We start from the raw sequence: 25,109 nt of genomic DNA on the forward strand, positions 1-25,109 counted from the left end.
AACCCCCATCTCCTGTCTCTCTCTGCACCCCTCCCCCCACCATGTTTCCTCGCCCCGCATTGAAACTCTGCCAAAAAGGATAGAAATAACAATATCTGGCATTTCCACTCCTCATTTGACTGTTTTTACCTCTGTTGTAACTTTCCTTTTCAAATGTCAACTTTAGAGGTCAAGACACAGATTCATGGGGCACTGGGTGGCTCAGTCAGTTCAGGTCATGATCTCAGGGTCCTGGAATTGAGCCCTGAGTCGGGCTCTCTGCTTGGCAGGGAGCCTGCTTCCCCCTCTCCATCTGCCTGCTGCTCCCTCTGCTTGTGCTTTCTCTCTTTCTCTCGTTCAAATAAATAAATAAAATCTTAAAACACACACACACACACAGATTCATGTTGTTTCTCCCAGGCATTATATTTGAGAAGTATTTGTTTTCCTATCACGTGAAGCTCTTCTCTCTCATTAAAAACTTGGGTGAGGTTTATAAGGACACATGGGTGAAAACAGTACCACTTAGCATGCCAAGGCATTTATTCCTTAACTGCAAAAGGACTATTTTTCTTCTCTTAGATTATTAAAAAAAACCTTGTTTGACTTTGCAAAACTTGCAGTAAATGAGACTACATCTGACCCCGTTTCCCTCTGGGAACATGGTCATATCATGACACTTAGGAACCCCCTTCCATGAGGCATCCTCAACATTCGTTTCTAGCCTGTTCATGCTTAAGAGCCCCTTTTATTCAGCTTGCTAATACAAAATGAAATCTAAGTTTCCTATCACATCATTTCCCCTAAATGTTTACAGAAATTATGGTATGTGCATGCACACATGTGTTTATACACGTGATATTTCTGTGTATCAGAGTGTGTGTGTGTGTGTGTACATTTTTTTGCAGAAGTTGTATCATTGATTTTCCAGATTACTGTCATCAAGATAAAATAGGAATTGCCATATTTAATCTTAGCAATAAAACTACTGCCAAGCATTGCAATCTAGCTTTTTAGCTCTTACTGCTAAGATTTCTGTCTTCACATTTATGTTTCCTGTTAGTTCCTGTATCAATTTAGAAAAATGTAAAGGGTAGCTATTAAAAGATATCTGGAAGGTAAAATGAATTTGCTACTCTCAGCAGAAAGGAAAGATGTCCACTGTTTAGCTTTCTTCTCCTAAGCAATCATTTGTTTTCCAACTTGCAAAATGAATTTTGAAACAATGCCACATTATTGCCACAAAATATTAATAGGCACAATTAGTATATTGATACAGGTTTGATTCTACCATCCTTCATTCCCTTTATGTCATTCTTCTTTTAATCTGCTATGACAGTTCAGTAATGGAGCCCCAGAAATATGACTTTAGGGCCAGCCAGACTACTAATCATCAATATAGCATTGTGTGTTGTCCATCAGATACGTGCTCCTATTTCGTCGGCAACCACAATAATCTGTAAAATTTCTACTCAGAGAAAATGCTTTCCAAGATTCCTTTACAAGCAAAAAATTTAATGGGATGCTGAGTTTGATCATGACAGGGATTTTTTTTTTTTTTTTTTCCTGCTGAGCAGGTTGTCATTTTAGTTTTAACTACAGGATACAGGACAGAATTGTTAAAGCAATCCAATTATATAAGCTATATCGATGCAACAAAGATGAGGCTTTAGACCACCTTCGTTATTGGCTCTATAATGGGATCTGCAGGCCACCTCTAGGTTGTTTAACAGTGGTCACTTTGGGGGTTCTTGGCTTAAACTCATACCCCAAGTAAAATAATTAATGGCCAACTACATGGATTCCCTCTTGAACAACATTATAAACAGATCTACTAAACAAACCAGTTCTCCTCCCAAACTGGCACTTATCAATGATTGTCACTTGAAAAGAACATGAATGAATGCTTCCAGGATGTCCAAGGGGGGCAAGCCAGCTGCCTTTAAAAAATATTTGTACAGATCGGTATCAATTTCTCTCTTGTAGCATATGCCACTCCTGTTATGAAGGAAAAGCCAATCCTCCCAGCTTGGGACAAATCCACAAGTTTGGGGCATTCAGTTCATTCTGCCTGATCCTGGAAAGTCGTAATTTATTTTTCCTTTAATGGACAGAGGACGACATATGTTTAGTGCAGTATAAAACAGTTAAGGGTGGGCGCCTGGGAGGCTCAGTTGGTTAAGCGACTGCCTTCAGCTCAGGTCATGATCCTGGAGTCCCTGGATCGAGTCCCGCATCGGGCTCCCTGCTCGGCAGGGAGTCTGCTTCTCCCTCTGACCCTCCCCCCTCTCATGTGCTTGCTCTCTCATTCTCTCTCTCTCTCAAATAAATAAATAAATAAATCTTTAAAAAAAAAAAAAAAAAACAGTTAAGGGTATAGCCTTCCCTGTTAATGGTAGATGATCTGTTCAATCTGTGCATTGTGTGTTATATATATTATGGCAAGTGTTTCATGGTAAAGCCGGATAGGCTGTAAATATTTTATATTCAGTGTAAACACAGAAAACTGAAAACATCTTCTTGAGGTATAGATGTCTCTTCAGTGCTATGATTATGGAAAAAGAAAACTTATTTGCTTTGTTTTACCTTTTGTTTAGAACATTCATTATTTCTTATGAAAATCATAGATATCAGCCAAATTTGGTGTCTATTATCATCTTCTCACACACCTAGAAACATAAAGACAAACCTACATTATTTCAGAATATTGTTATTTATCCAGAACATACTTAGTTCATTATCAATCAGCATTGATATATATTGTATTAATTGTATAGTATTATAGGAAAGGGTTATAACATAATCATGGCAACAGTCTGACTCTCCCAGAACCCAAGAATATATACAGTTGACCCTTGAAGAGCAGGGGGGTTTAGGGGCACTGACCTCCATGCAGTCAAAAATCCACATACAACTTTTAACTCCCCTAAAACTGAACTACTAATAGCCTATTGACCGGATGACTTACCCATAACATAAGCAGTTGATTAACACATATTTTGTATGTTATATGTCTTATATACTGTATTCTTACAATAAAGTAAGCTAGAGGAAAGAAAATGTTGTTAAGGAAATCATAAGGAAGAGGAAATTCATAATTACAGTCCTCTACGGTATTTATCAAAAAATATCTGCATATAAATGGACCCGCAGAGTTCAAACCCTTGTTGTTCCAGTGTCAATGGTATTATAAACCTTCAGGTTTAAGGGTGAAAGACAAGGCCCGCTAGGGTTGCCACCTACGAGCACTAGACCTCCTAATCAGGCATTCAGCACTGACTGAACGTTGGAGTCCACTTATGGTTAACAGAAGTGGTCATGTACTTTCAGTTATAAGATGAATAAGTTCTTTGGGTCTAATGTACAGCTTGGTGACTGTAATTGATAGTACTGTGTTGTATAATTGAAATTTGCGAAGAACCCTTTCTTAAGGGTCCTCACCCGCCTCCCCCCCCAAAAAGGTAACTGCCAGGTGATGGATGTGTTAATTAACTGGATGCCGGGGATCCTTTCACACTGTAAACATGTATCAAATCATCACATGGAAGACTTTAAATATATTACAATTTTGTTTGTCAATTATACCTCAGTAAAGCTGGGGGGGGAAGAAAACGAAAAAAATTAACCTTTCACTAGAAGAAATATAACTGTTGTCTTATAATGTTATCACATTCTCATTAGTAATTATAAACAAATCAATACACAATTTGGAGCAGGAAAAAAGGAGTATAATACCAAGATCGATTCGTTTTCTTGTCACTGATTGATTCATTATCAACCATCAACTGGTAAACCTTGGATTTCATTTCTCTCATCAGAGTAAAGGTATTAATTACCCAATTCTATTCACTCCCTGCACTGTTGCTCTCCCTGTTTAGGACCAGCACTCTCTACTTCCTGCTGTGCTGATATGTGTAGATATATAGATACAGATATATAGACACAGATACAGATATAGAGATAGAGATAAATTTCCAGGCCCTTCTGACAACTATAAATAAGTGAGCTATTTATGTATGATTGATGCTTCTTTTTCCTGCTCTTCTACAAATCCCATGAAGGCAGAAACTCTATCTGCCCCTTGAGCAATGTGCTCCCAATACCTAGAGCATAAATGCTACACCTGGAAGGCATTCGATCAATAGGTGTTGAGTCAGTGATTAAAGATGAACGTATGCATCTCCGGCCACGGTTCTGTGTCACCTCAATCCTCTGGACTACAGAACTCACCTCATTACAAGTGCCCTGCCCACAGAGCGGCCCTAATCTGATTCACTTTCTACCTCACGACTTCCTTTTTCTCTCCCAAGTGCAACTCCAACCTACTCCCCCACCCCCGCCCGACTGTTTTACCATTGAGAAAATGGTCTTGACTGGCCCAGGATGCTGGGACCGTAAGTGACAGTGCCAGATTGCCATCCCAGTGCTCTGACCCCAACTCCTTCCAGCAAATCAAAGCACGGCTATTTCTGTGCCTCGTTCTTTCCTCCTGCGATTTGTAACCTATTCTGATTGAATTCCTTGTACCTGCCTCTTTCATTCATTCCATCACTCTTGGATGCAAAGTTCGGGCAAAATCAGCTGCTGGATTATGTGCCAACAGATTCGTTTCTGCAATGCATGGACTTGTTTGGGACTCCCCATTTTTTTCTCCCAGTCCAGTCATTTGCAAATGCAATGTGGGAGTCCAGTCGCATTCATCTGACCGCAGGGATAGGCAAAAGTCAGTGAGGAAATAAATTTACTCCTGCAAAAGTAAAATAATTTTTGTGGAAATATTTCCAAGCTGTTTCACGCTTCCTCCTTTCTTAAACAAGGTGTGTTAATGTCATCCAGTCTGGTCTTGCAAAGTCAGGAGAACTACATATAGAGGTAGCGAGCTTCAAGTGCTAAGCTTCAATTACTTAAGAAATTCAAGCCTTTCCTCCTCCCCTGGGGTCACATCAGTGAAGAGTCATGGGTGCTACATGAGCGTGTCAGTTATGTTAAACACCGGACTGGGACAGCGAGGCTGGTGGACATATCTCCTCCGTCGGCATTTCTTCAAATGAAAACACCATCTGTTAGAGGTGCTATAAGATAGAGCTACCTGGACTGATAATGGCGTGGTATATATTGAATGGAATTTGAACCCCAGAAGCTCAAAGCTTTAAATGCCCTTCACTTCCTTTCTGTTATTCACTGTGTGTCAAGAAATCTCCCCTCTTCCGCACTCCCCAGCCCTATATAGTGCAGCTAGGGAGAAAAAACAAAGCTGTCACAATGATGGACATACAGAAAATTATGGCACAGGTCTCACTGTCCCCAGATCCCAAGGGAGAGGACATAGTGCTATGTTCATGATCCTGTAGCACCCAGAGTACTACGAATATAGAAGGCTATTTTGTGAGGCTTTCTTTCATTAGCTCCATGCCCCTTGCTAAACAGGCGCGAAGAAAGCCCCATCTAAAAGTTGGTACTGACTCACTGGGTGTGTAGAGTCAAGTATGGTGGGCTCGCTCCAAACCTGAGAAAAGGGACATTTGAATCTAATACAGTCAGCGTCTCATTCTCTATAAGATATTGATAGAATAAGCTCTTCTGACTGAGCTAGCAGTTACTGAAATGGACCCAGTGTTTAAGAAATTAGTATTAAATAAATACAAAATAACTAATAATGAGGACAGACAAATGTATAGCATGCAATATTGCTGAAATACTTCATAAGGAGCATATGACTTCCTAAACAACTCTGAGTTTATTTTATAATTCAGTGATGCAATAGTTATAAATTGAAAGTCTTGAGAATTCCTGACTTAAAAAAATAATAATAATAAACCTAAACCAAGTGCCATTGAACTAAATGTGAATTAAACTAAGCTTATGATAACAAAAATGAACAAGCCTTGTGAAAATCCTGAAAGGAAAACTTTAAAGAAAGGATCTTCTCTCCCTACGCCAGAATACAAAGAGTAACATCAACAGTAATGAAGTGTGCTGCCAACATGTGCCCTTGAGCTGAAGTGATGAAAATGGCCCTTCCTCCCCAGACCTGCAATCATGAGACAAAAATCAGACAAAGTCAAATTGAAGAACATTCTACAAAATGCCGTTAACCAGTACTCTTCAAAACATACAGTTTCATTAAAAACAAGGAAAGACCAGGGCTCCTGGGTGGCTCAGTCGGTTAAGCATCGGACTCTTGGTTTCAGCTCAGGTCCTGATCTCAGGGTCAAGGGATGGAGCCTCACGTCAGGCTACATGCTTGGTCTGGAGTCTGCTTGAGGTTCTTTCTCCCTCCCTTCCCCCCTGCTATCTCTCAAATAAATAAATAAATCTTAAAAAAAAAAAAAAAAAGGAAAGACTGAGAAACTGTCACAGCCAAGACAAGCCTAAGAATTCATGATGACCATAATGTGGGATTCTAGATGGGATCCTCGAGTAGATAAAGGACAGGAAGGAAAAACAAAGGAAATCTGAGTAAAGTATGGACTTCATTCATAGTCATCTGTCAGTATTAGTTCATTAGTTGTGACAAGTGTGCTAGAACGTTAGCAGTAGAGGAAATGGGGTGCAGGGTATATGGTAACTCTCTGTATTACACAATTTTTCTATAAACTAAAATTACTCTAAAATAAAATGTTTACTGAAAAGTATATGACAGATATAATTTTTAAAAGGATCTTCTGATATAGTATTTGCAGAGGAAGATGCTTTTTAGTTTATAAATTATTTCCATAATTCGTGACAGTTCTCACATCTGCTACTATAAAATTCATTGCAGCTTCTCTGCCTCTTGGGAAAAAATGCATTTAATTATCAGCGAAATTCAACTCCAGCTTGTTATGATGAATGATTTGAACCTGTCAGCTTTTTTCCCCCCTAAAAACAAAGAGCTGAAATGAAATACAGTCTTCTTCCTCTACTCCCTTCCTTCCACCTGCTTCACTTAATTGATGAAGGTTTGAGTTTTTGTTAATCTTTTTGAGCGCCTCTCAAAGATGCAGAAAAAGCTAATATGATATCATTGTATCTCGTTAATGTGTGTGCTTTGTGAAACTGGTACACCCTGCCAAGACATAAATTACTTAAACTTTGATAAATGGGTGGAAATCAAGGAATGTTCAAACAGATAAAGCACAGCAATTCCTCTTTTTTCTCCCTTTTTGAAACTCCATTTTGCGCTTGCAGTTAAATGTTTTTGCATTATTACTGTAATACGATGGGACCAATGGCAGCGGTGATAGCCATCGAAAGCCCCAGCGAATACAAAAATAACCAAAGAGATACAGCCATGTGTTTTGTCAATAACATCTCACAACGCTGACTTGGACAGAGTGGTTTGTCAACAGGTTCAGAACCACCTCCAGTCTCTCCCAGCGTGTCCTTTTGCTGACTCATTCAGTAGGTTGGAATCAAAGATCCACAAACACATTCTGTTGGCAAAGAGAGCTCACCTGTGCCTGTGATCTGGCTATGACTCAGATGCCAGTGAGACTGGACATATGAGGAAACGATTGATTGATGTTCTGAGGTTGAGAAAGGTGTTTTCTACTCGGTCACTAATTTATCATATGGCACTGAACAAGCTGCTTGATTAACCATTAATCAGTTTCCTGGAGGCCCGAGAGTTCATACAACCCTTTGAAGACAGTTCTTGAATAGGAAACATGGTGCTATCCACTGGACCATGCAAGAGCCATCAGTCACTGAATGCCTTTTGCCAGAGATTGGGCTCAGTAATTTCCATCCATTCTTTTATTTGGTCCTTACAATCAATCAGCAAGGAAGATATAGGTGAGAAAATGGGCTCGCGTCAAACACTCAAGTGAGGGATGTGAGGTCATCAGGCACCGGATCCTTGTGCCTTTTCTACCATGCTGCTTCCATACTGGGAGTGTAGGGATGAGTGTGGAGCAGGGTTATAGGTCATCCAACCCCTAGTCATCCCTGATTAGGTCTTTGAGGTTAAGCATGAGCCTTGGGGACTTAGATCATACAACCATCTTTGCAGACCTGGTCTAGGAGAGGGTACCCTCTGAGCAGTGATGCAGTCATCTTAACAAAATATTCCAGGGGGAAGTCTGAACAAGTTAAACCAAAGGGAGAGTGAGTTGGGAGAGGAGGTATAATTGTCAGCTTTTTTAGGACAATTAGCAAAATATTTACCCATTTAATTACACTCTTCTCATTATCTGATAACTTTCTGAGATTCGGGTTTAGATTTGGAAATCAGTATTCATGATAACTGTCATGTATTTTAAAGTAATAAACAGGGAGGGGTGCCTGGGTGGCTCAGTTGGTTAAACGTCTGACTTCAGTTCAGGTCATGATCTCAGGGTTTTGGGATTAAACCCTGCTTTGGGCTCCCTGCTCAGTGGGGAGTCTGCTTGTTCCTCTGCCTCCTCCCCCCCTCATACTCTCTCTCTTTCTCAAATAAATAAATAAAATCTTTAAAAAAATAAAATAATAAACAGATGAACTTATACACAGCTTTTCTCAACTTGTTTAATATTGTTGTCAAAGTAAGTTAGAAATGTGATGATCTAGGGCAAAGCAAAAAATTAAAATATATGTACATCTACTTTTTATCTAAAAATGTCTATTATCTAAAAAACTGGGGCACCTGGGTGGCTCAGTCGGTTAAGCGTCTGCCTTGGGCTCAGGTCATGATCCCAAGGTCCTGGGATTGAGCCCCACATCGGGCTCCCTGCTCAGCGGGGAGCCTGCTTCTCCCTCTCCTTTTGCCTACCACTCTGCCTACTTGTACTCTCTCTTTCTGTCAAATAAATAAATAAAATCTTTAAAAATAATAATAATAATAGAATAAAATAAATAAAATACTGTTAGTATTTTCCTTAGAGCAGGGACCAATTATAGGTCTGTGCTATTAGTTAAATTTTACTATTTTTTATATAAGCCTACCTTAAAATCAAGAGCTCCTTGAACGGGTTTGAACAAGTAGAGTATTGTGTTAGAATATACTTTTTAGACATCAGATTACATTTTAAATTCTCATATGGAAAATCTTTTCTGAAGAGTTGAAGAGCCTTTCTAAAAGCAAATAATTGCATCTAAGTTATGTTTGATAAAAATTTTTTTTTTTTACACTTTAATTTCTTAGGGTAGTCACGTATGTTTGGGTCAAATTGTTATGACATAAATTACTACAAAGAAAGTCTTCATATTTTTTTAACATTCAATAAACAATCATTTAGTATTATTCTTCTTGTTTCTGTTATTATCATTGAGTAATCTCAGAACCAGCTCAGCAGAAGTCCCAGAGATAAGAGGATTTCTAACATCTGTCTCATAATGGCATCTACAATGAGTAAAAGGCCAATACCAGTTAACTTGCAAACTTATTTGTCATTGAATGATGGGTTCACTGTTTATAGGTTTTCAATAATGGAAAAGTTAGGAGAAAATCAGGCCAAGCACTAAATGAGGAAAAATGATCCAGGTAGAAAAAATTCAGGAAAATGTATAATGTAAAACAAACATTTTTGGGGGGCGGGGGGGGAGATCATGTTGCTGCTGGGAACAAAGAATATTCTCATACTTCTGAGCAAAAAAATATTTTTGAATGGAAAATAGGTCTTAGTCCTGCTAATAAAGCATTGATCGGCAGCACTGTGTATAAGGGTAAGATTTGAGATTTTTTTTAAAAACAATTTAGAAGGGGAAAATGCCGGAGTGGAAGGAAGGCAGGAGTGAGGAAAGAAGTTTGTAAGTTGTACCAAGTCGAGGAGTAGAGATCATGAAGTAAGGTTCTTGTGGATGAGCTTTTCAGCAAGTGGAAGGTATGTCTGTCAGCATGGACCAAGCAAGGCACATCTCATGAAATACTGGAAATGGATGGAAAATAGATAGCAGACTCGGGGCAACAAGAATCACAACCACAGAAAAGAGAAATTAGACCTTGATCAGCAAGGGGTTTCTTATCTGCCCGTGTGTCCTTGGACGTCTTACTGGGGAGAGACTGGCCATGTCAGTTGGACCAGACTTCATCAGTCAGTTCTTAAGAAACTCAAGTCATAATTGAAGCCAGCACTGAACCCCATGGGCTAGTACCAAAGAATTTGAATGAGATTTGCACATTGTAATTAAGAGTATTCAAAATCAGGGGCGTCTGGGTGGCTCCGTCAGTTAAGTGTCTGCCTTCGGCTTGGGTTATGATCCCAGGGTCCAGGGATCAAGCCCCACCTCAGGCCCCCTGCTCAGCGGGGAGTCTGCTTCTCCTTCTCCCTCTGCCCCTCCCCCCATGCTGTCTCTCTCTTTCTCTCAAATAAATAAATAAAATCTTTAAAAAAAAACAAAAAAAAGACTATTCAAAATCAGGAAGCTAGTTACAGTGTCAAAAATACCCAGAATATTTTGAGCCAGAAATCCAGAGTAAGGATTCTTCCTTTCCTGGTGAATATACTCACCTTTCGACATCAGCAGAAGAAAGAAGTATCAACTCAGGATACCTAAACCCCTAAGAAGGTGGATACAGATTTAGGTTCTCAAAATAGTAAGACAATGCATCATTTCAATTTGCTCTTCTGCCAAATCTTAGTAATTTAAGGGGAAAAAATTTTTTAAAATACTAGGCATTAAGAAGAGCCTTCAGGAAATTAATCAGAGGCAAATATATATTATGTACCCCACCCCACCCCCACCTCCCCGCCCAAAGTACACAAAAAGAAAAAACCCGCAGATACATCGAAGTCCTTGGTTCCTGACTCTAACGTCGTCTTAGGGATGAGGTATAGGTGAAAACGGTTGTCACAAAGCTGTATTAGAACTTAAACTCCTAAACGTTTGTCCATGGATCTATGGAAGATAACCTCATGTCATTAAGCTCTACCATATGTTCGAGTGCAATATTTATAATCCAAGCTGTCTTCTTTTTTTTCTCAAAAATTGGATTGAAAGCAATAATTTTTGTAATAATCTGAGACAAGTTGTACCAGGTGCTTTGCCAAGTTTGGAAGGGTTGGGGAAACAGTTCATAAATACAGCTTCACTTCTCTCTCATCCTTTTCATCATGCTGACAGTTTTCTGGAGAATCATTACCAGAGTGGTTTGTGCCATTAGAGATAAGAGGCTATCTGTGTTTCCACTAGAAACCTCTATTTTCCGGATTTTATAACTCATCCATAAATATTCACTCCAGGCAACAGTTTCATATATAATGATTCTGTCCCTCAAAATCAATATTGGCTTAACTAAATGATTTTTAGAAGTTATGAGGACTCTTACACTACAGAAAGAATAAAAAGAAACATCAGATGCAGATAAAGTACTGTGGTTCAGTGGGTGTGATCCGAACCACATTCTGTGGAATCCATAAAACATTTGTATTCTTTCTTAGCAATTCTTTCAGTGTATATAATTCTGTTGTAATAAAATTTATTGGATAATCTATAGTCTGTTATTAATTCAAAATAGATGTTTCCGATTTGTTTCTGTTTCTGTAAGGACCACAAAATTTGAAATTATGTTTTTTCAACTAAAACTTTTGTAGAACTTTCTATTACTATTCGCACTCCTCTTTTTGTTACAGAGTTTGAGATGGAGTTATATCAAAAGCCATGAAATTATTTGACATAAGCCTTTGAATATAATAATACTATTTCCAAGTATACTTAAGAGACTTACCAATATTTTACATTCAGATGGTTTCTAGCTTCTTGGTAGAAACCTTCAGCATTCTGGAGTTGTCTTCTACCTGAAAGAGAAGACCTCACAAATTGAATATTTTTATCAAATGAGATACCAAAATATATTACTTCCTCCAATCTGGAATGATAGTATTGTAAAGATTAGGAAACAGGGACTAAAACCACATCAACCCATTACAAGGCAATACTTTCTTCCTAATTTGAATTTTGCACTCACGATTTTACACTGCTTGAATAGATGCTCATCTTGTTACACTGTTGAGGCCAGCTGTGTGTGTGAAATGCTATTTATCAAGAATTGAAGTAATACTGCAAGCACTTCTCCTGTGCTTTGGTTTTAAAATGTGTGCCCAAAGCCTAAACTCAAATTTATTTCTCTTTCTTCTTTTCAAACAGCTATTTTGTGACAGTAAGAAGGTGGTGCATGCCACAGAGGGGCTGGACTGGGAAGACAAAGATGCTCCCGGGACATTGGTCGGAAACGTGGTGCACTCAAGGATCATCAATCCTCTGCGCCTGTTTGTTAAACAGTCTCCAGTCCCAAAGCCTGGACACTTGGCGTATGCGGACAGCATGGAAAACTTTTGGGATTGGCTGGCCAATGTCACGGAGGTTCAGGAGCCATTGGCAAGAACTAAACGGAGGCCAATAGTAAAGACGGGAAAATTTAAGAAGATGTTTGGGTGGGGTGACTTCCATTCCAACATTAAAACTGTTAAACTCAACCTCCTCATCACAGGGAAAATTGTTGACCATGGAAATGGAACCTTCAGTGTTTATTTCCGACATAATTCCACAGGCCTAGGCAATGTTTCAGTGAGTTTGGTACCCCCCTCCAAAGTAGTGGAATTTGAAGTTTCCCCGCAGTCTACCTTGGAGACCAAGGAATCCAAATCTTTCAATTGTCGCATTGAATATGAAAAAACAGATCGGGCGAAGAAGACTGCCCTGTGCAACTTTGACCCATCGAAGATCTGCTACCAGGAGCAGACTCAGAGCCATGTGTCTTGGTTGTGCTCCAAACCCTTCAAGGTCATTTGCATTTACATTGCCTTTTACAGTGTTGATTATAAACTTGTGCAAAAAGTCTGTCCTGACTACAATTACCATAGTGAGACTCCATATTTATCTTCTGGCTGAATCTTTCCACAGTGATATAAATGAGAGGTGAATATATATTTAATTAGAATGACCAAGAACCAAACCCAACTCTTCATGGTAAAGGATCCCTTTTGTTTCTGGCAGTGAACCTTAGTTCCCTATTAGGTTTTCAAATTTAAAAAAAGAAAGAAAAAGAGAAAGAAACACCTTTAAATGTGAAATGTGTTTGTTTCGATTGTACCTTAATCCAAAAAGTCAAACTGTGTGTGAAGCCATCTCTTTCATGTAGGATGGCTAAGTCCTAGAAATATTGTTGTTTCTCTAAAAGCAGCATCAATGCTAGCAACATGTAATGAGAAAGAACCAAATTATGCATGTGATAAACATTGCTCTTGAAATGAGCCTGGCTTTGAAATATGTTTTGGAAGTTTACCTTAAAAATAGCAGATTCAGTAAAGTAACTGAAAAGATTGCATTTGATAGATGAATCACATTTCTGCCATCAAATTCTTTTTTTATCGCTGTCTCTCCCCCCACATCTGTGCTGTTATTGATATGAGAGATGAAGGGGTAAATTTGTTTCAAAACTCATGTGCGCAGTTGCAGTGCCACAGTCGAACTAAACACATTGTTACCTGAGTGAGGCTGGGGCCTGACTTAGACACTTAGCCCTGTGTGGGTCACCATCTTTAGGATTCTCATCCGAGTAGTAATATTGACGCATTGGGAAAGCGAATCTGGATATATTTTAAGTCAGTCCCGCAATCATGAAGATCATGATGCTTTTAGATTCTTTTGCCAAATTCAATGCCATGAGATTGCCAAAAATACCGTAAGATCTGTATTCTACCCTATAACCTGTAACCTCATTCTATTCATTTGATAGTGTGAGTTTATATACACACATAGAACATCTCTGAAATTGAGAGAAAGTGATTCTTCCCTAGGCAAGGACAGGGGGGAAAAAATTGGAAGTGGCCTGACAAAATTCCAGGATAATGGTTTCCTTATTTCTAGCCTCCCAGATTAAATCCTCTTTGCGTTTAGTTAATTCTTTGAGTGAGGGATCAAATTCTATGTGGAAATAAAGAGTATATTTAAACATGACTGATTATTAAGTGCTAACAACCAAGATACCTGACTCACCAGGCTTTTGAAATCACTTCCAAATTAATGTGGCTTCACAGTTGGAGTCCTTATCATCTTCTCTGGAGGGGGTTGGGGGGCGGGGCGGTGAACAGGCATCCTGTGACGTAGAACTGGATGATCTTTGCATCAGCACAGAAAGAGGGTCTGGCTGGCCATTAATAAGGTTTCTAGAACTCTTAAGACTCAAGGAGTGGTTACTGTTTTTACAGTAGGTGTTCACTTTTGCCCCCTTATTTGTAAAATATCAGTTGAAGTAAAACATTAAACCAAAAGAAGACCAGTCTAACCAACAAAAATGCTCTTACTACACTGTTTGAAGAGCCAACAGCTCTATTCTGCATCTCCATTCCTTTCTGTTTACTGGTGATCTCTGTACAGTGTTTGATTTTGTCTTTTGTAAAAAATGTACTAGGCTTAGTGTGTGGTAGCACAGGCTTGCAGTTTTTGCTCTGAGTTCATAGGTGCTTTTGTAATTTTGTGGTTGGTGTGAAATATTTTAAGGCATCTTTTTATTTTCATCTAGAAACAGGATTAAAATACTATTTATTGTAAAATATGTGGGAACCATATATGTATATATACTTGGAATTTTCTGTGTACAGAGAAAGTATGTGTACACATTTCTATGTAAATAAAAGGAATTTGCTAAATCTGTCACATGACTTCAGGGTGTTTTTTTCTAAGACTCTTCTTGGTTTCATTCTCACAAGGGTTTTTTGTGTATGTGTGTAAAACACCAAGTGAGCATTAAGATTTTCCTTATGTATATATCAGGGGCACCTGGGTGGCTCAGTTGGTTAAGCAACTGCCTTCGGCTCAGGTCATGATCCTGGAGTCCCTGGATCGAGTCCCGCATCGGGCTCCCTGCTTGGCAGGGAGTCTGCTTCTCCCTCTGACCCTCCCCCCTCTCATGTACTCTTTCTCTCTCTCATTCTCACTCTCTCAAATAAATAAATAAATCTTTAAAAAAAAAAAAAGATTTTCCTTATGTATATATCAAACAAAGCACCTTGGCTATGAAGATGTTAATGTAGAGTAAAAGGATAATTCATATAAAGTACTTGGCATATAGCCTGGCACCTGGTGAGAACTCTACGAGTGTGAGCTTCTATTATGATTGATATTAATTAATATTATTATTACAACATGAAATATGATTAAGAACTCTCTGATGTTCAAATGTTGAGTGATATAAACATATCCATGCAAAGGGTAAAAATGGAGATCACCGTTTACACAATTCTTAGATTTTAGCAGGGTTTGTGGAATTAAAAAAAAAAAAGAAAGTTTCCCTAGGCATATTTTTTAATTGGAGTAGAACATATGCCACATACATTTTTAAGTCATAATTTCATTTCAAAGACTACATAATTGTCAGTAATGGTACTTGGCACAATATAAATCAGATCCCATTTAAACATGCAAATGCATACATTTCTACAAAAACCATTTTTGCCTTTGAATATTGCAATTGAGGGAAAGGACATTCATGTAAGCTAACTTTACACTCAATTACGAATTCTTCAAAAGTTAAAGAATAGATGCTTTTAAAAACGAAAATTTAATCATTGTACACCTGAAACTACCATAATGTTACATGTCAATTATACTTCAATAAAAAAATTTTAAGTTAAAAAAAAAAAAAACAGCAGAAATTTAATCTTCAGGGAGATGTCGGGCGTCTTTCCAGGGGCTCTCCGGGCTTGCTGCTTACTAGAAAGCAAACTAGTTTGAAGACCTTTTCACCCTCAGCAGAAACAATCTTTTTACTCACCACACTGAATCAAGAGAGAGACCATATTTCCATGACTAAGAACAATGTGATCACACCAGCCACAGACTCTATAAGATCTATGGAAGGGAAATGAGAGAAAGAGCCTGTGGACAGCACGCAGCAAAGCAGCAATCAGTAAAAAGGGAACAATTTTCTTCTTACTGCTCGGTAGCAACAAAGGATGTAGTTCTCTGATATGACCACCCATAAGAGCACCTGATACATATTGCATGATAGTCTTTAATCTTCATTCTGCAACACCTTTCTTCTTTACTTTATATGACTCAGATGCTAGGTGCTACATTTTAGGCATGATTGCTACATTTTAAACATTCCACAATCTGGCTAATTCTGTCTTCATTCAAGACATGGTTCTGCTGGATTGGAGCTGCAGTAACAGCTCCCAGAGCGAGCCCTGCTATTCAGAGTGCGGTGGGCAGATCCGCAGTGTGACCTCTAAGCTTGTTAGAAATGCAGAATGTCAGGTCCTAGCCCCCGACACACTGAATTAGGAGTTTTCCTTTTTAACAAGATCTGCATGTGACCTGTATATACATTTAACAACTAAGAGAAGTATTTCCCTAGAAAGTCTGATTTAGTGAATGTGCTACAGGGATCATATACTTTTTATAGAAAATCTACATCTTTTTTTTTAACCTTTAAATTTTTTTTAAGTATAGTTGACACACAATGTTACATTAGTTTCAGATGTACAACATAGTGATTCAACTTCTCTATACATTATGTTATGCTCACCATGAGTGTAGCTACCATCTGTCACCATGCAATGCTATTACAATATCATTGACTATAGGAATCTACCTCTTTTTTTTTTTTTTAAGATTTTTTTTTATGTTTATTTGAGAGGGAGAGAGAGAACGAGCAGGGAGGAAGGGGAGAGGGAGAGGAGAAGCAAACTCCCTGCCGAGCAGGGAGCCTGATGTGGGGCTCGATTCCAGAACCCTGGGATCATGACCTGAGCTGAAGGCAGATGCTTAACCGACTGAGCCACCCAGGCACCCAGGAATCTGCATCTTAATAAGCATCCTAGGTTATGCTGGTTCAAGTAAGCTTCTGAAAATACTTCCCAAAAAATAAATAAATGAATAAATAAAGGAACAGACCCTTTTAACAACAAAAATTAAAGTAATAGATTGATAATCAAATAAAAAGTGATCAACCTAATATTAAGATATAGAAGAGTAATATTTCAAAGAGAGTGCAACCTGCCTATCTTGTAGTTCAGCTCCCTCATTTGACAGACAAGGAGACCGAGGCACATCATAGTAAAGAATATGCCCCGTAGCAGACCCAACTGAAATGAGGGTCTCCTGACTCCTAATCTCAGGTTTTGATACATAAAAAAAGTAATTGAAACTGATATTCAAGACAAAACGAAAATAACTGCAGTGAATGTATAACAAGACACAATGCAGGAGGCAAATGAAATGTTCACCCTCCAAAACCGTCAGGGTTTTAATTTCCCTATGAACATAAAATTTTTAAAAACTAACCACTATAGAAAAATAAAGTCAGGATAGAGCGATTATATCCAAAGATAAGAGTCCTGGGATATATTAGAGGTATGACTGGCTAAGAATTAACAGCAGTAAAACGCCACATTTGGCAGAATTTTCCAGTGATTATAACACCTGAAAATATATTTTCATAGAACTAGGTAAATTGTGTGAAATACTTTAATTGCTTGAAGGTCCAATTTTACCTTATAAAGAATGTTAAATTAATTGGTCTATAAAATAGAGAATGGAGTCATGCATTTTTAGTTGCAGTAAAAACAGGTAACCCCAGTTTAATTAATCAGAACTTTCAATGAATGGAAATGTAATATGTGCAATTGTAAGAGACAAATCATAGGGAAACAAGGTCTCATTAGAGATGTGTTTCTTCACAAAAATCTTATAGAAGGTAAAGGGTCATTTTATATTTACCTTCATCTCCTACCCCATATGGTGAGGTCCGGAATCCTAGGCATGTAACCTCTTCTGCTTCATTTTTTTTTTTTAAAGATTTTATTTATTTATTTGACAGAAAGACGCGGCAAGAGAGGGAACACAAGCAGGGGGAGTGAAAGAGGGAGAAGCAGGCCTCCCACAGAGCAGGGAGCCCGATGTGGGGCTTGATCCCAGGACCCTGGGACCATGACCCGAGCCGAAAGCAGACACCCAATGACTGAGCCACCCAGGCGCCCCACCTTCTGCTTCATTTTTAATCCTCCCCTTTCTTCATCCAGCTCAGCTCCTTCATAAATAGTATGTAATCTATTCTCAAAAAGACTGAATTAACTCTTTTGTGTCCTCCACAGCACCTAGCTGGTATAGAGTGGTTACTTGATCAATATCTGTCACTTGATTTTTAAAAAAATTTCAAGCGCAATATAAGGATTAGTCAAGACCCACTCTATCCACATAACGCAAGAGTTATCGTGCACCGTTTCTAACATGAACACATTGCTCCAGCTGAACGCAATGCCCATTGAATGCTAGCCAGCTCCCAGAACCACAGAAACATAAAAGCTGGAAACAATTTTAGAAATCATCTGGAATACGTTTTGTTTCTTAGATAAAGAAATGGAGGCCTGATGAGGTTTAACAGCATGGTTGTTATTGTCCTTCCTGCCTGGCTAAAGCCATTCATTCTTTTTTATTTTTCCCAATCATCCATGTTCCCCACATTTGTGACAGAGACTGTCAGCTGCCCACCAGAATGGACCTTCCTCCTTGTCCCATTGCACTAGGAGGTCAAGTACGTGTCTGGCCAGCTAGATTGTGTGCCCCTGCCTCTCATGCAGTGAGCTACAGTTAATGGAATATGGGAGGAAGGGAAGGGATGTGCTCATTCCAGGAATAGACTCAAATAACAGTGCACTCAGGCGTCTCTGTGCCCTCTGCCCTTTGGCTGCCTCAGAGAGATGACCTGAGGGTCCTGAGATACTGAAGAGTGAAGGAGGCAAAGCAACTGCCAGTCTGAGTGCCTTTCCGACCATGGAATAGAGCCACCCAGCTAACAAAAAGCCCACCCTGGACTGCGACGTAAGACTTAAACCAATATAGGGACACCTGGGTGGCTCACTCAGTCGGTTAAGTGTCTATCTTCGGCTTGAGTCATGATCTCAGGGGCCTGGGATCCAGTCCCATGTCGCGTCAGGTTCCCTGCTCAGCGGGGAGCCTGCTTCTCCCTCTCTCTCTGACCCTCCCCCCTCTTGTGCGCGTGCTCGCTCTCTCTATCTCTCTCACGTTCTCTCTCTCAAATAAATAAATAAATTCTTTAAAGAAAAAAAAAAAAAGAAACCAATATATCCCCCTTGAAGTCACTGAATTATTAGGCTGGATTTGTTACTGCACCTCAGCTTGACCTAACGAATACAAACACTGCATAAAATCTTCTCTGTGGACTCGAGCCCATTCTGATCTCCATCTGTTTAAATTGTGTCTTTCAGTCTATGCTAGGCATTGCAGTAATAATTGTGTACACACAGTTTTAGCTTGTCTTATTATTTGTACTTCTTCATGTGTCCTAGAAAGAAAATCTTCTGGGAAAGCCAGAGATTACATTTTGTACTTAATTTAAATGTCCCACAATGCCCAGATAAAGCCTTTTAAGTGGTATATACATGATAAGTTGCATTCAAAGATAACATAGGAAGTTATTTACTTGAAAAATTGGTGTTAAGAATGACCCACATAAAATAGTGATGGAAAATTCTTAAAAGAGAATGAAACAATTTAAGGGTCATGCTAATTCTACTTCACCCACTGAGACAGGGAAGAAGTCTGTTTTCTTTTCTATTTTATTTTTTGTTAGTAATCCACTTACATGGATTTATAATTCCCAGTTTATCGACACAGTAGACAGTGTAAGACCTCTCTCCTACCCCTTTTCTATAGCCAGCCTTTCCCATCTCGAGAGGAAAATCATAGTATAAACTATTTGTGTATCTTGGCAGAGATATATTAATATGTTTTGGAGTGTTTTAAATGATTACAAATGTTTTCTTCAGTTTTCCATGATGCTCCCTTTGGTGTGTATTCTGGTTAGCTGAAGCATTATGATGCATTTCTTTGCTATTGTTTCCTTTTTAATTTCATAAATCACTTCCAAATACCCAAATTTTTAAAATTAAAAATGTTATCCATAATTCCATCACTGATAAATCTATTCTTCTATTTTCCTTCTCATCTTTATCCACATATATGGGTATGTGTGAATATATGTGAATAGCTTTTATGTAGTTGTAATTATGTCCAGCATGGTAATTAATAAATAAAGCATTATATCTTATCTATAAAAACTCTTGGCTGGAATAAAAAGACACTAAGAACATTTCCTGAACAAACCATGTAGGAATTAGTGTGTGGCTTAATGTGAACTCAAAAATGGGATACACTGGGACTAAGCATGTAATGGGAAGCCCTCTGCCTTCTCTCTTTTTGTCTTCTACCCTATGACAAATAGAGTGTAGAAGCATTCTAGTCCCTGAAACATAAAACAGTTCTGCAGAACTTGCTGTGTCAAAGAATATATTACAAAGCTTAATTAAGAGGATCCCACTCACAGTAGAATCCAGGAAGCCAACTCACTCTCAGAGCCCCTGTGGCATCTAACATGGCAAGTGGAGCCTGTCATTATGACAGTCCCACCCCACTCATTTTCTGAAAGAACCATGCAAATCATAGTATTATAGAAGGGAGAGTCTTCACAGAGAAAGAGAGCTAATGTCTATCAATGTCTGCTATGGGTCCAGTACAATCCTAGATACTTTACAAATAAGCACAGAGTTCAGAGTTAGCGTAGCCTGGATTTATGACTTGAATTTGCCACTAGCAAATTCACACATAGCTGTGTGAACTTGAACCAATTACTCAACCTCTCTGAGCTTGGGTTTTTTTTTTAATCTACAAAATGAAGTTATATGCCTGGCTCATAGTGGTGTTGAGGTTAAAGTAAGTATCACATAGATTGTGAACAGTAAGGGATGACAAGAACTTTAAAGCACAACACTTTTTTTATGATTTTTTTTTTTTTTTTTGCTACCAATACTTTTATACCTTGTGGATATGCCAAAGTCAGTGCAAATGATTAGACTTCATTGTTTTTTATTCAAAATCCATCTCCAAACTTACCTGGTATCAGTGAAAACATCCTTATTACGAGGCTCAAAACTGTATATGCAGGTAGACTGGTAGTTGGACTTCTCAGGTGTCTGCAGAGAGATGTCTACTTAAGGTGTATTCTTTCTTTCTGTATTTGAGAAAAAAATGTAAATGTAGACATAGTGTCTTGTATAAAGAAAATCAAAGATTTTAAAAACAAGAGATAATTGTCTTCACAATATTCATAATATAAAGCCCAGATTTATTTTAAGTAGAGACTCGATATTGCCCTAAACAGAAGTAAACTAATTTTATTTAATGAATAAAAGCTATTTAACAAAATAATCATCACAAAAGGAAAACTTTTAACTAAAATGATGTCCAGATGTAGTGGGCACCTAGTGGATGATCTTGCCAGCCCTTCTTTTCCTAACAATTTTATTTTGGTATAATCGACCTAGTGACATTGCTGGATCCCAGCAGCTATTTTGTACAATATGACCTTGCCCATTGGATTGTTTCAGTAGCACTGGGAATGAGCATCTTTTGCCTACTAGGCCAGTCAGAAGACTTCTCTAGGAATTTAGAGTTGGGACCAAGAGACAGTTCATTGTGGAATATTACCCTTAAAGACTGTTGGCCATGATGTTTTCTAACATACAGGTAAAGAAGCAAATGAAGTTATCCTATAGAAAGAGAAAGAGAGAAGCAAACAGAAAGGAACAGAGAAGAGAAAAGGCAAGTCCTGAGAGTACTTAAGTCTCTCATTCTGGTTTATTTCCAGGGCAGGCTGCAATCTCTGCCTTTGGGTTCAGTAAGTCTACTCTATATATCATTGTAATAAATGTCCTTTTTTTCCCCCTAGAGATAACTGTATTAGTCAGAGTCCCAGCGGAAAACAGAGATCACTCAGTCTAAGAATCCTGTGGGAAAAGCATATGTCCCCATTTGTTTGACTTTAAGCTTAGTCAAGTTACATGCTTTGGGCACTCAGATGTGAATAGACTTGACTTTTGCCAAACAGAAGTTTTACATGTAATTGTGGGGTTTGGGTTGGGCTCTTCCTTGAGTTTCTGCCCTTTATCATGAAAACATCATACCCTTTCAGCCAGGGATCTAGAATGAAAAGACACCCAGGATCTGAGCCACAGCTGACCCAGAGCCCTCATGTTACATGAGCAAAAAAACAAAGTCTTTCATTATAAGCTGCTGTAATTTTGCCATTATTTGTTAACACATTAAAAGCTGACAAATATCGTGATAGATGCACAACAGCTAGAAGCCATCACCATCATTAGGTTAAAGAAATAAGGAAAGAAATAGTATGCTGATTGCCAGCCGGAGCTGGAGTAGTAAAGAAAGGGCTGCGTGTAGCCTGGTGGGTGTGGTGGTGAAAAGAATGCAGCTACCAACTCAAAGAAGAACAGAGGGAAGAAATGAACATCCAGATCTCACTCTCTTCTTGCCCTCCTTCATATCTGACAGCGCCTCCCATTGCCGAACCCAACCAGAAGTCGATCAACAAGATAGTCCAAGAGAATGAGTCCCCAGGGCTCAGCATCCCAGAGCATAGAGAAACACAATGGCAGCCACTAACCACTAGCCAAAATGACTTTGGGTTGATAGACAGTGTGAATGGCAAGTGCAGAATAAACCAAGAAATAGCTCAAATAGATTTATACTATATGCAACCAAGAGTCCTCTTAATGTGAAAGATAAATTTGACTTACATAAAGAATACATGAGAGAAACATAATGATTTCAGATAAATCTCTCCATAGAAAAGAACATAGAGACCACATGTTACCCCTGGGCTATCAGCTACCTTACTGGGGGAAAACAACTTGATGGGAACAGGAATCACATTGTATTAAGCAGATTCCATGATCCCTAGCATTGTTCCACACACTTTATATGTTACATAAGTACTTGATCAGGACAATGACGGTGATGATAGATTTGCTTCCCTTCCAGCATCAATTTAGGTGGTTTATTTCTATTTTCCCTGATTATTCAACATAGGAAAAAACTTTGTACTGTAGTACTCAAAGATTTCAGGTAAAGAAAAACAGAGAGCGTTATTTTGCAAAAGACAATCCTGAGATGTGGGATTCTACTAGTGATTTATTCTGCTACGTCATGGGAAAATAAATGTCCTTTCCAACTGACCGAGACTCTTTTCATTTGTCAACTATTGATCCCCTCCCACAACCTCTCTTCTTAGCTCCATGATTCTTCTAGAGGTTAAACCAATGAAGCCCAGTCCCATTTATTTCTTCCTACTTTATGCTGTGGTATCACCATCGATAACATCAGACCAGCCAGCCACTCATCTTCGGTTAGCAGCACAGTGGCAGATCCTAGCTAGAGAGAAGCTTTTAGAGGTTTTCTAGGCATTTCCTTTCAGGACCCAGTAATATAAATTAAACCTTGAAAATAACTATAGAATGCATATTTTAAAAAAGTATTTCCTTTACATTTTATGTCTATCCACAACTACATTGCCCCTTTGTTTGCCATTCTAAGAAAAGCAAGAAGGAAAATCTAATAAGCATGAGCATATTGTATGTTAAATAGGAGGTTGGTAGGTTACAAGAGGAAGAAGGAAAAGAATGAGCCAAACTGAAGGTCAAAGAAAAATCTCTGTGACTCACAAATGCCATAATCCTGATAATTTACTTCTAGGGTCCATGGACACTGTTTCCTTTAGTTTTAGTTTCTTGAATCCTGCTGAAGAACTTATTGCTCCCTAAAGGTTTGTACTTACTGTTTCTAATTCATGAATCATTGCTTCCTATTTCTGAACTATTATGCAGGGAGGCTCATCTCCCCTTTATATCCTCCCATAAGTTTGGCATGGTTCTGAATACCCAGGTGTTCAGACTCCTCCACAAAGCCTTAGAATACCCAAACACTAGCATATACAGTAGAAGCAAGAGGCCAAAAGAAAATGCGTCTGTCTAAATAATTGCTTTTGATTCCCTTAGATGGAAGAGTGATTTTGTCATTTGAGAGATATCATCATTTGAATTGTACTGACTTTCTTGTTAAACTGGAAGCTACTCAATTAAAAAAAAAAATTTCTTCTCAGTTTCTTTTCTGGTCTATGAAATATTAATAGCAGTCATCTGCTCTTAGTGATGCCTGACCAATGTTGTTAATATACTAGTAGATCAGTCTATCTCTCAATTTACTGATGCTCCAACTTGTCCAAGAAATTATTGGGGCGCCTGGGTGGCTCAGTCGTTAAGCGTCTGCCTTCGGCTCAGGTCATGATCCCAGGGTCCTGGGATCGAGCCCCATATCGGGCTCCCTGCTCAGCGGGAAGCCTGCTTCTCCCTCTCCCACTCCCCCTGCTTGTGTTCCTGCTCTCGCTATCTCTCTCTCTGTCAAATAAATAAATAAAATCTTTAAAAAAAAAAAAAAGAAATTATTTAAGGTGGCTTACAGGAATGGATTTTTTAACAATATAAACTACTATAAATCAAGAATAGCAAATGAGTTTTATGCTACATGAAACTTTATTGTTTGGTAGAAGAGGCCCAGATAGGTCTAATGGCTAATAAAATGACAAATAAAGAATGAGTGGTACATTCAGTTAGCAGTGTCTGCCGTGAGTGTGGGAGGGGAAAATATGGATATGCCATCCTTTTTTTAATGCAGAAAATGAAGCCAAGCTTCAAATGAAAATATAAGTAAATGATTATGTGCTAAAGGTCTTCCCAAATATGACACCAAGGCAGAAACCATAAAGAAAGACTGGTAAAATTGATAATTGAATTTTTTCATATTGAAACAGACCACCCAGCTTTGCGCAGTAGCAGTATCGTAGCCAATGAGGTTTATCCAAGGCGCGATTATTGCTAATTGAAACAGACCCCCCAAAAAAGATAAAAATATTTGACAATACTTTTTTTTAATGTGAGTATAGTGACACACAATGGTACATTAGTTTCAGGTGTATACACCTTAATGATTTGACAAGTTTATACATCATGCTATGTTCACCACAAGCATAGTCACCATCTGTCCCATTATAGCTCTATTACAGTATCATTGATTAACAAAACTTATTAAATAGGCATTCACACCCTTTAAGTCTAAAGACCTCTTCTAGATCAATAACCAAATTATGGTCTTCACAATTAAATATGGATAGAGAATATTATCAGCTGCACCTAATAGAAAACCCAACTTATAATGGCTTAAGGAAATAGAGGTTTTATTTTTCTCATGTAATATAAATCTGGAGGTAAGTGATCTGGGCTATTATGGAAGCAGTATGATGTAATCTTGCCAACAGGGACCAGGAAGGAAGGGATGGATGGAAGAAGGAGAAAAAAACT

The 25,109-nt window shown here is 38.5% G+C and overlaps 1 protein-coding gene and 1 pseudogene across 1 annotated transcript in view; both read left to right on the top strand.

Annotated features, from left to right (window-relative positions):
- Nucleotides 1-12,917, top strand: part of NXPH2 (neurexophilin 2) — a 112,038-nt gene extending 99,121 nt beyond the window's left edge. Inside the window, exon 2 of the mRNA XM_032411180.1 lies at nucleotides 12,025-12,917. Within this exon, the coding sequence (XP_032267071.1) occupies nucleotides 12,025-12,768 (744 nt within the window). The 3' untranslated portion in view covers nucleotides 12,769-12,917. The remainder of the gene's footprint in view (nucleotides 1-12,024) is intronic.
- An 11,652-nt stretch (nucleotides 12,918-24,569) lies between these two features.
- Nucleotides 24,570-24,691, top strand: LOC116638437 (annotated as a pseudogene).
- The last annotated feature ends 418 nt before the right edge of the window (nucleotides 24,692-25,109 follow it).

Source organism: Phoca vitulina, unplaced genomic scaffold, assembly GCF_004348235.1.
Source record: "Phoca vitulina isolate PV1807 unplaced genomic scaffold, GSC_HSeal_1.0 scaffold1, whole genome shotgun sequence".
In the NCBI taxonomy this organism is placed as follows: domain Eukaryota; kingdom Metazoa; phylum Chordata; class Mammalia; order Carnivora; family Phocidae; genus Phoca; species Phoca vitulina.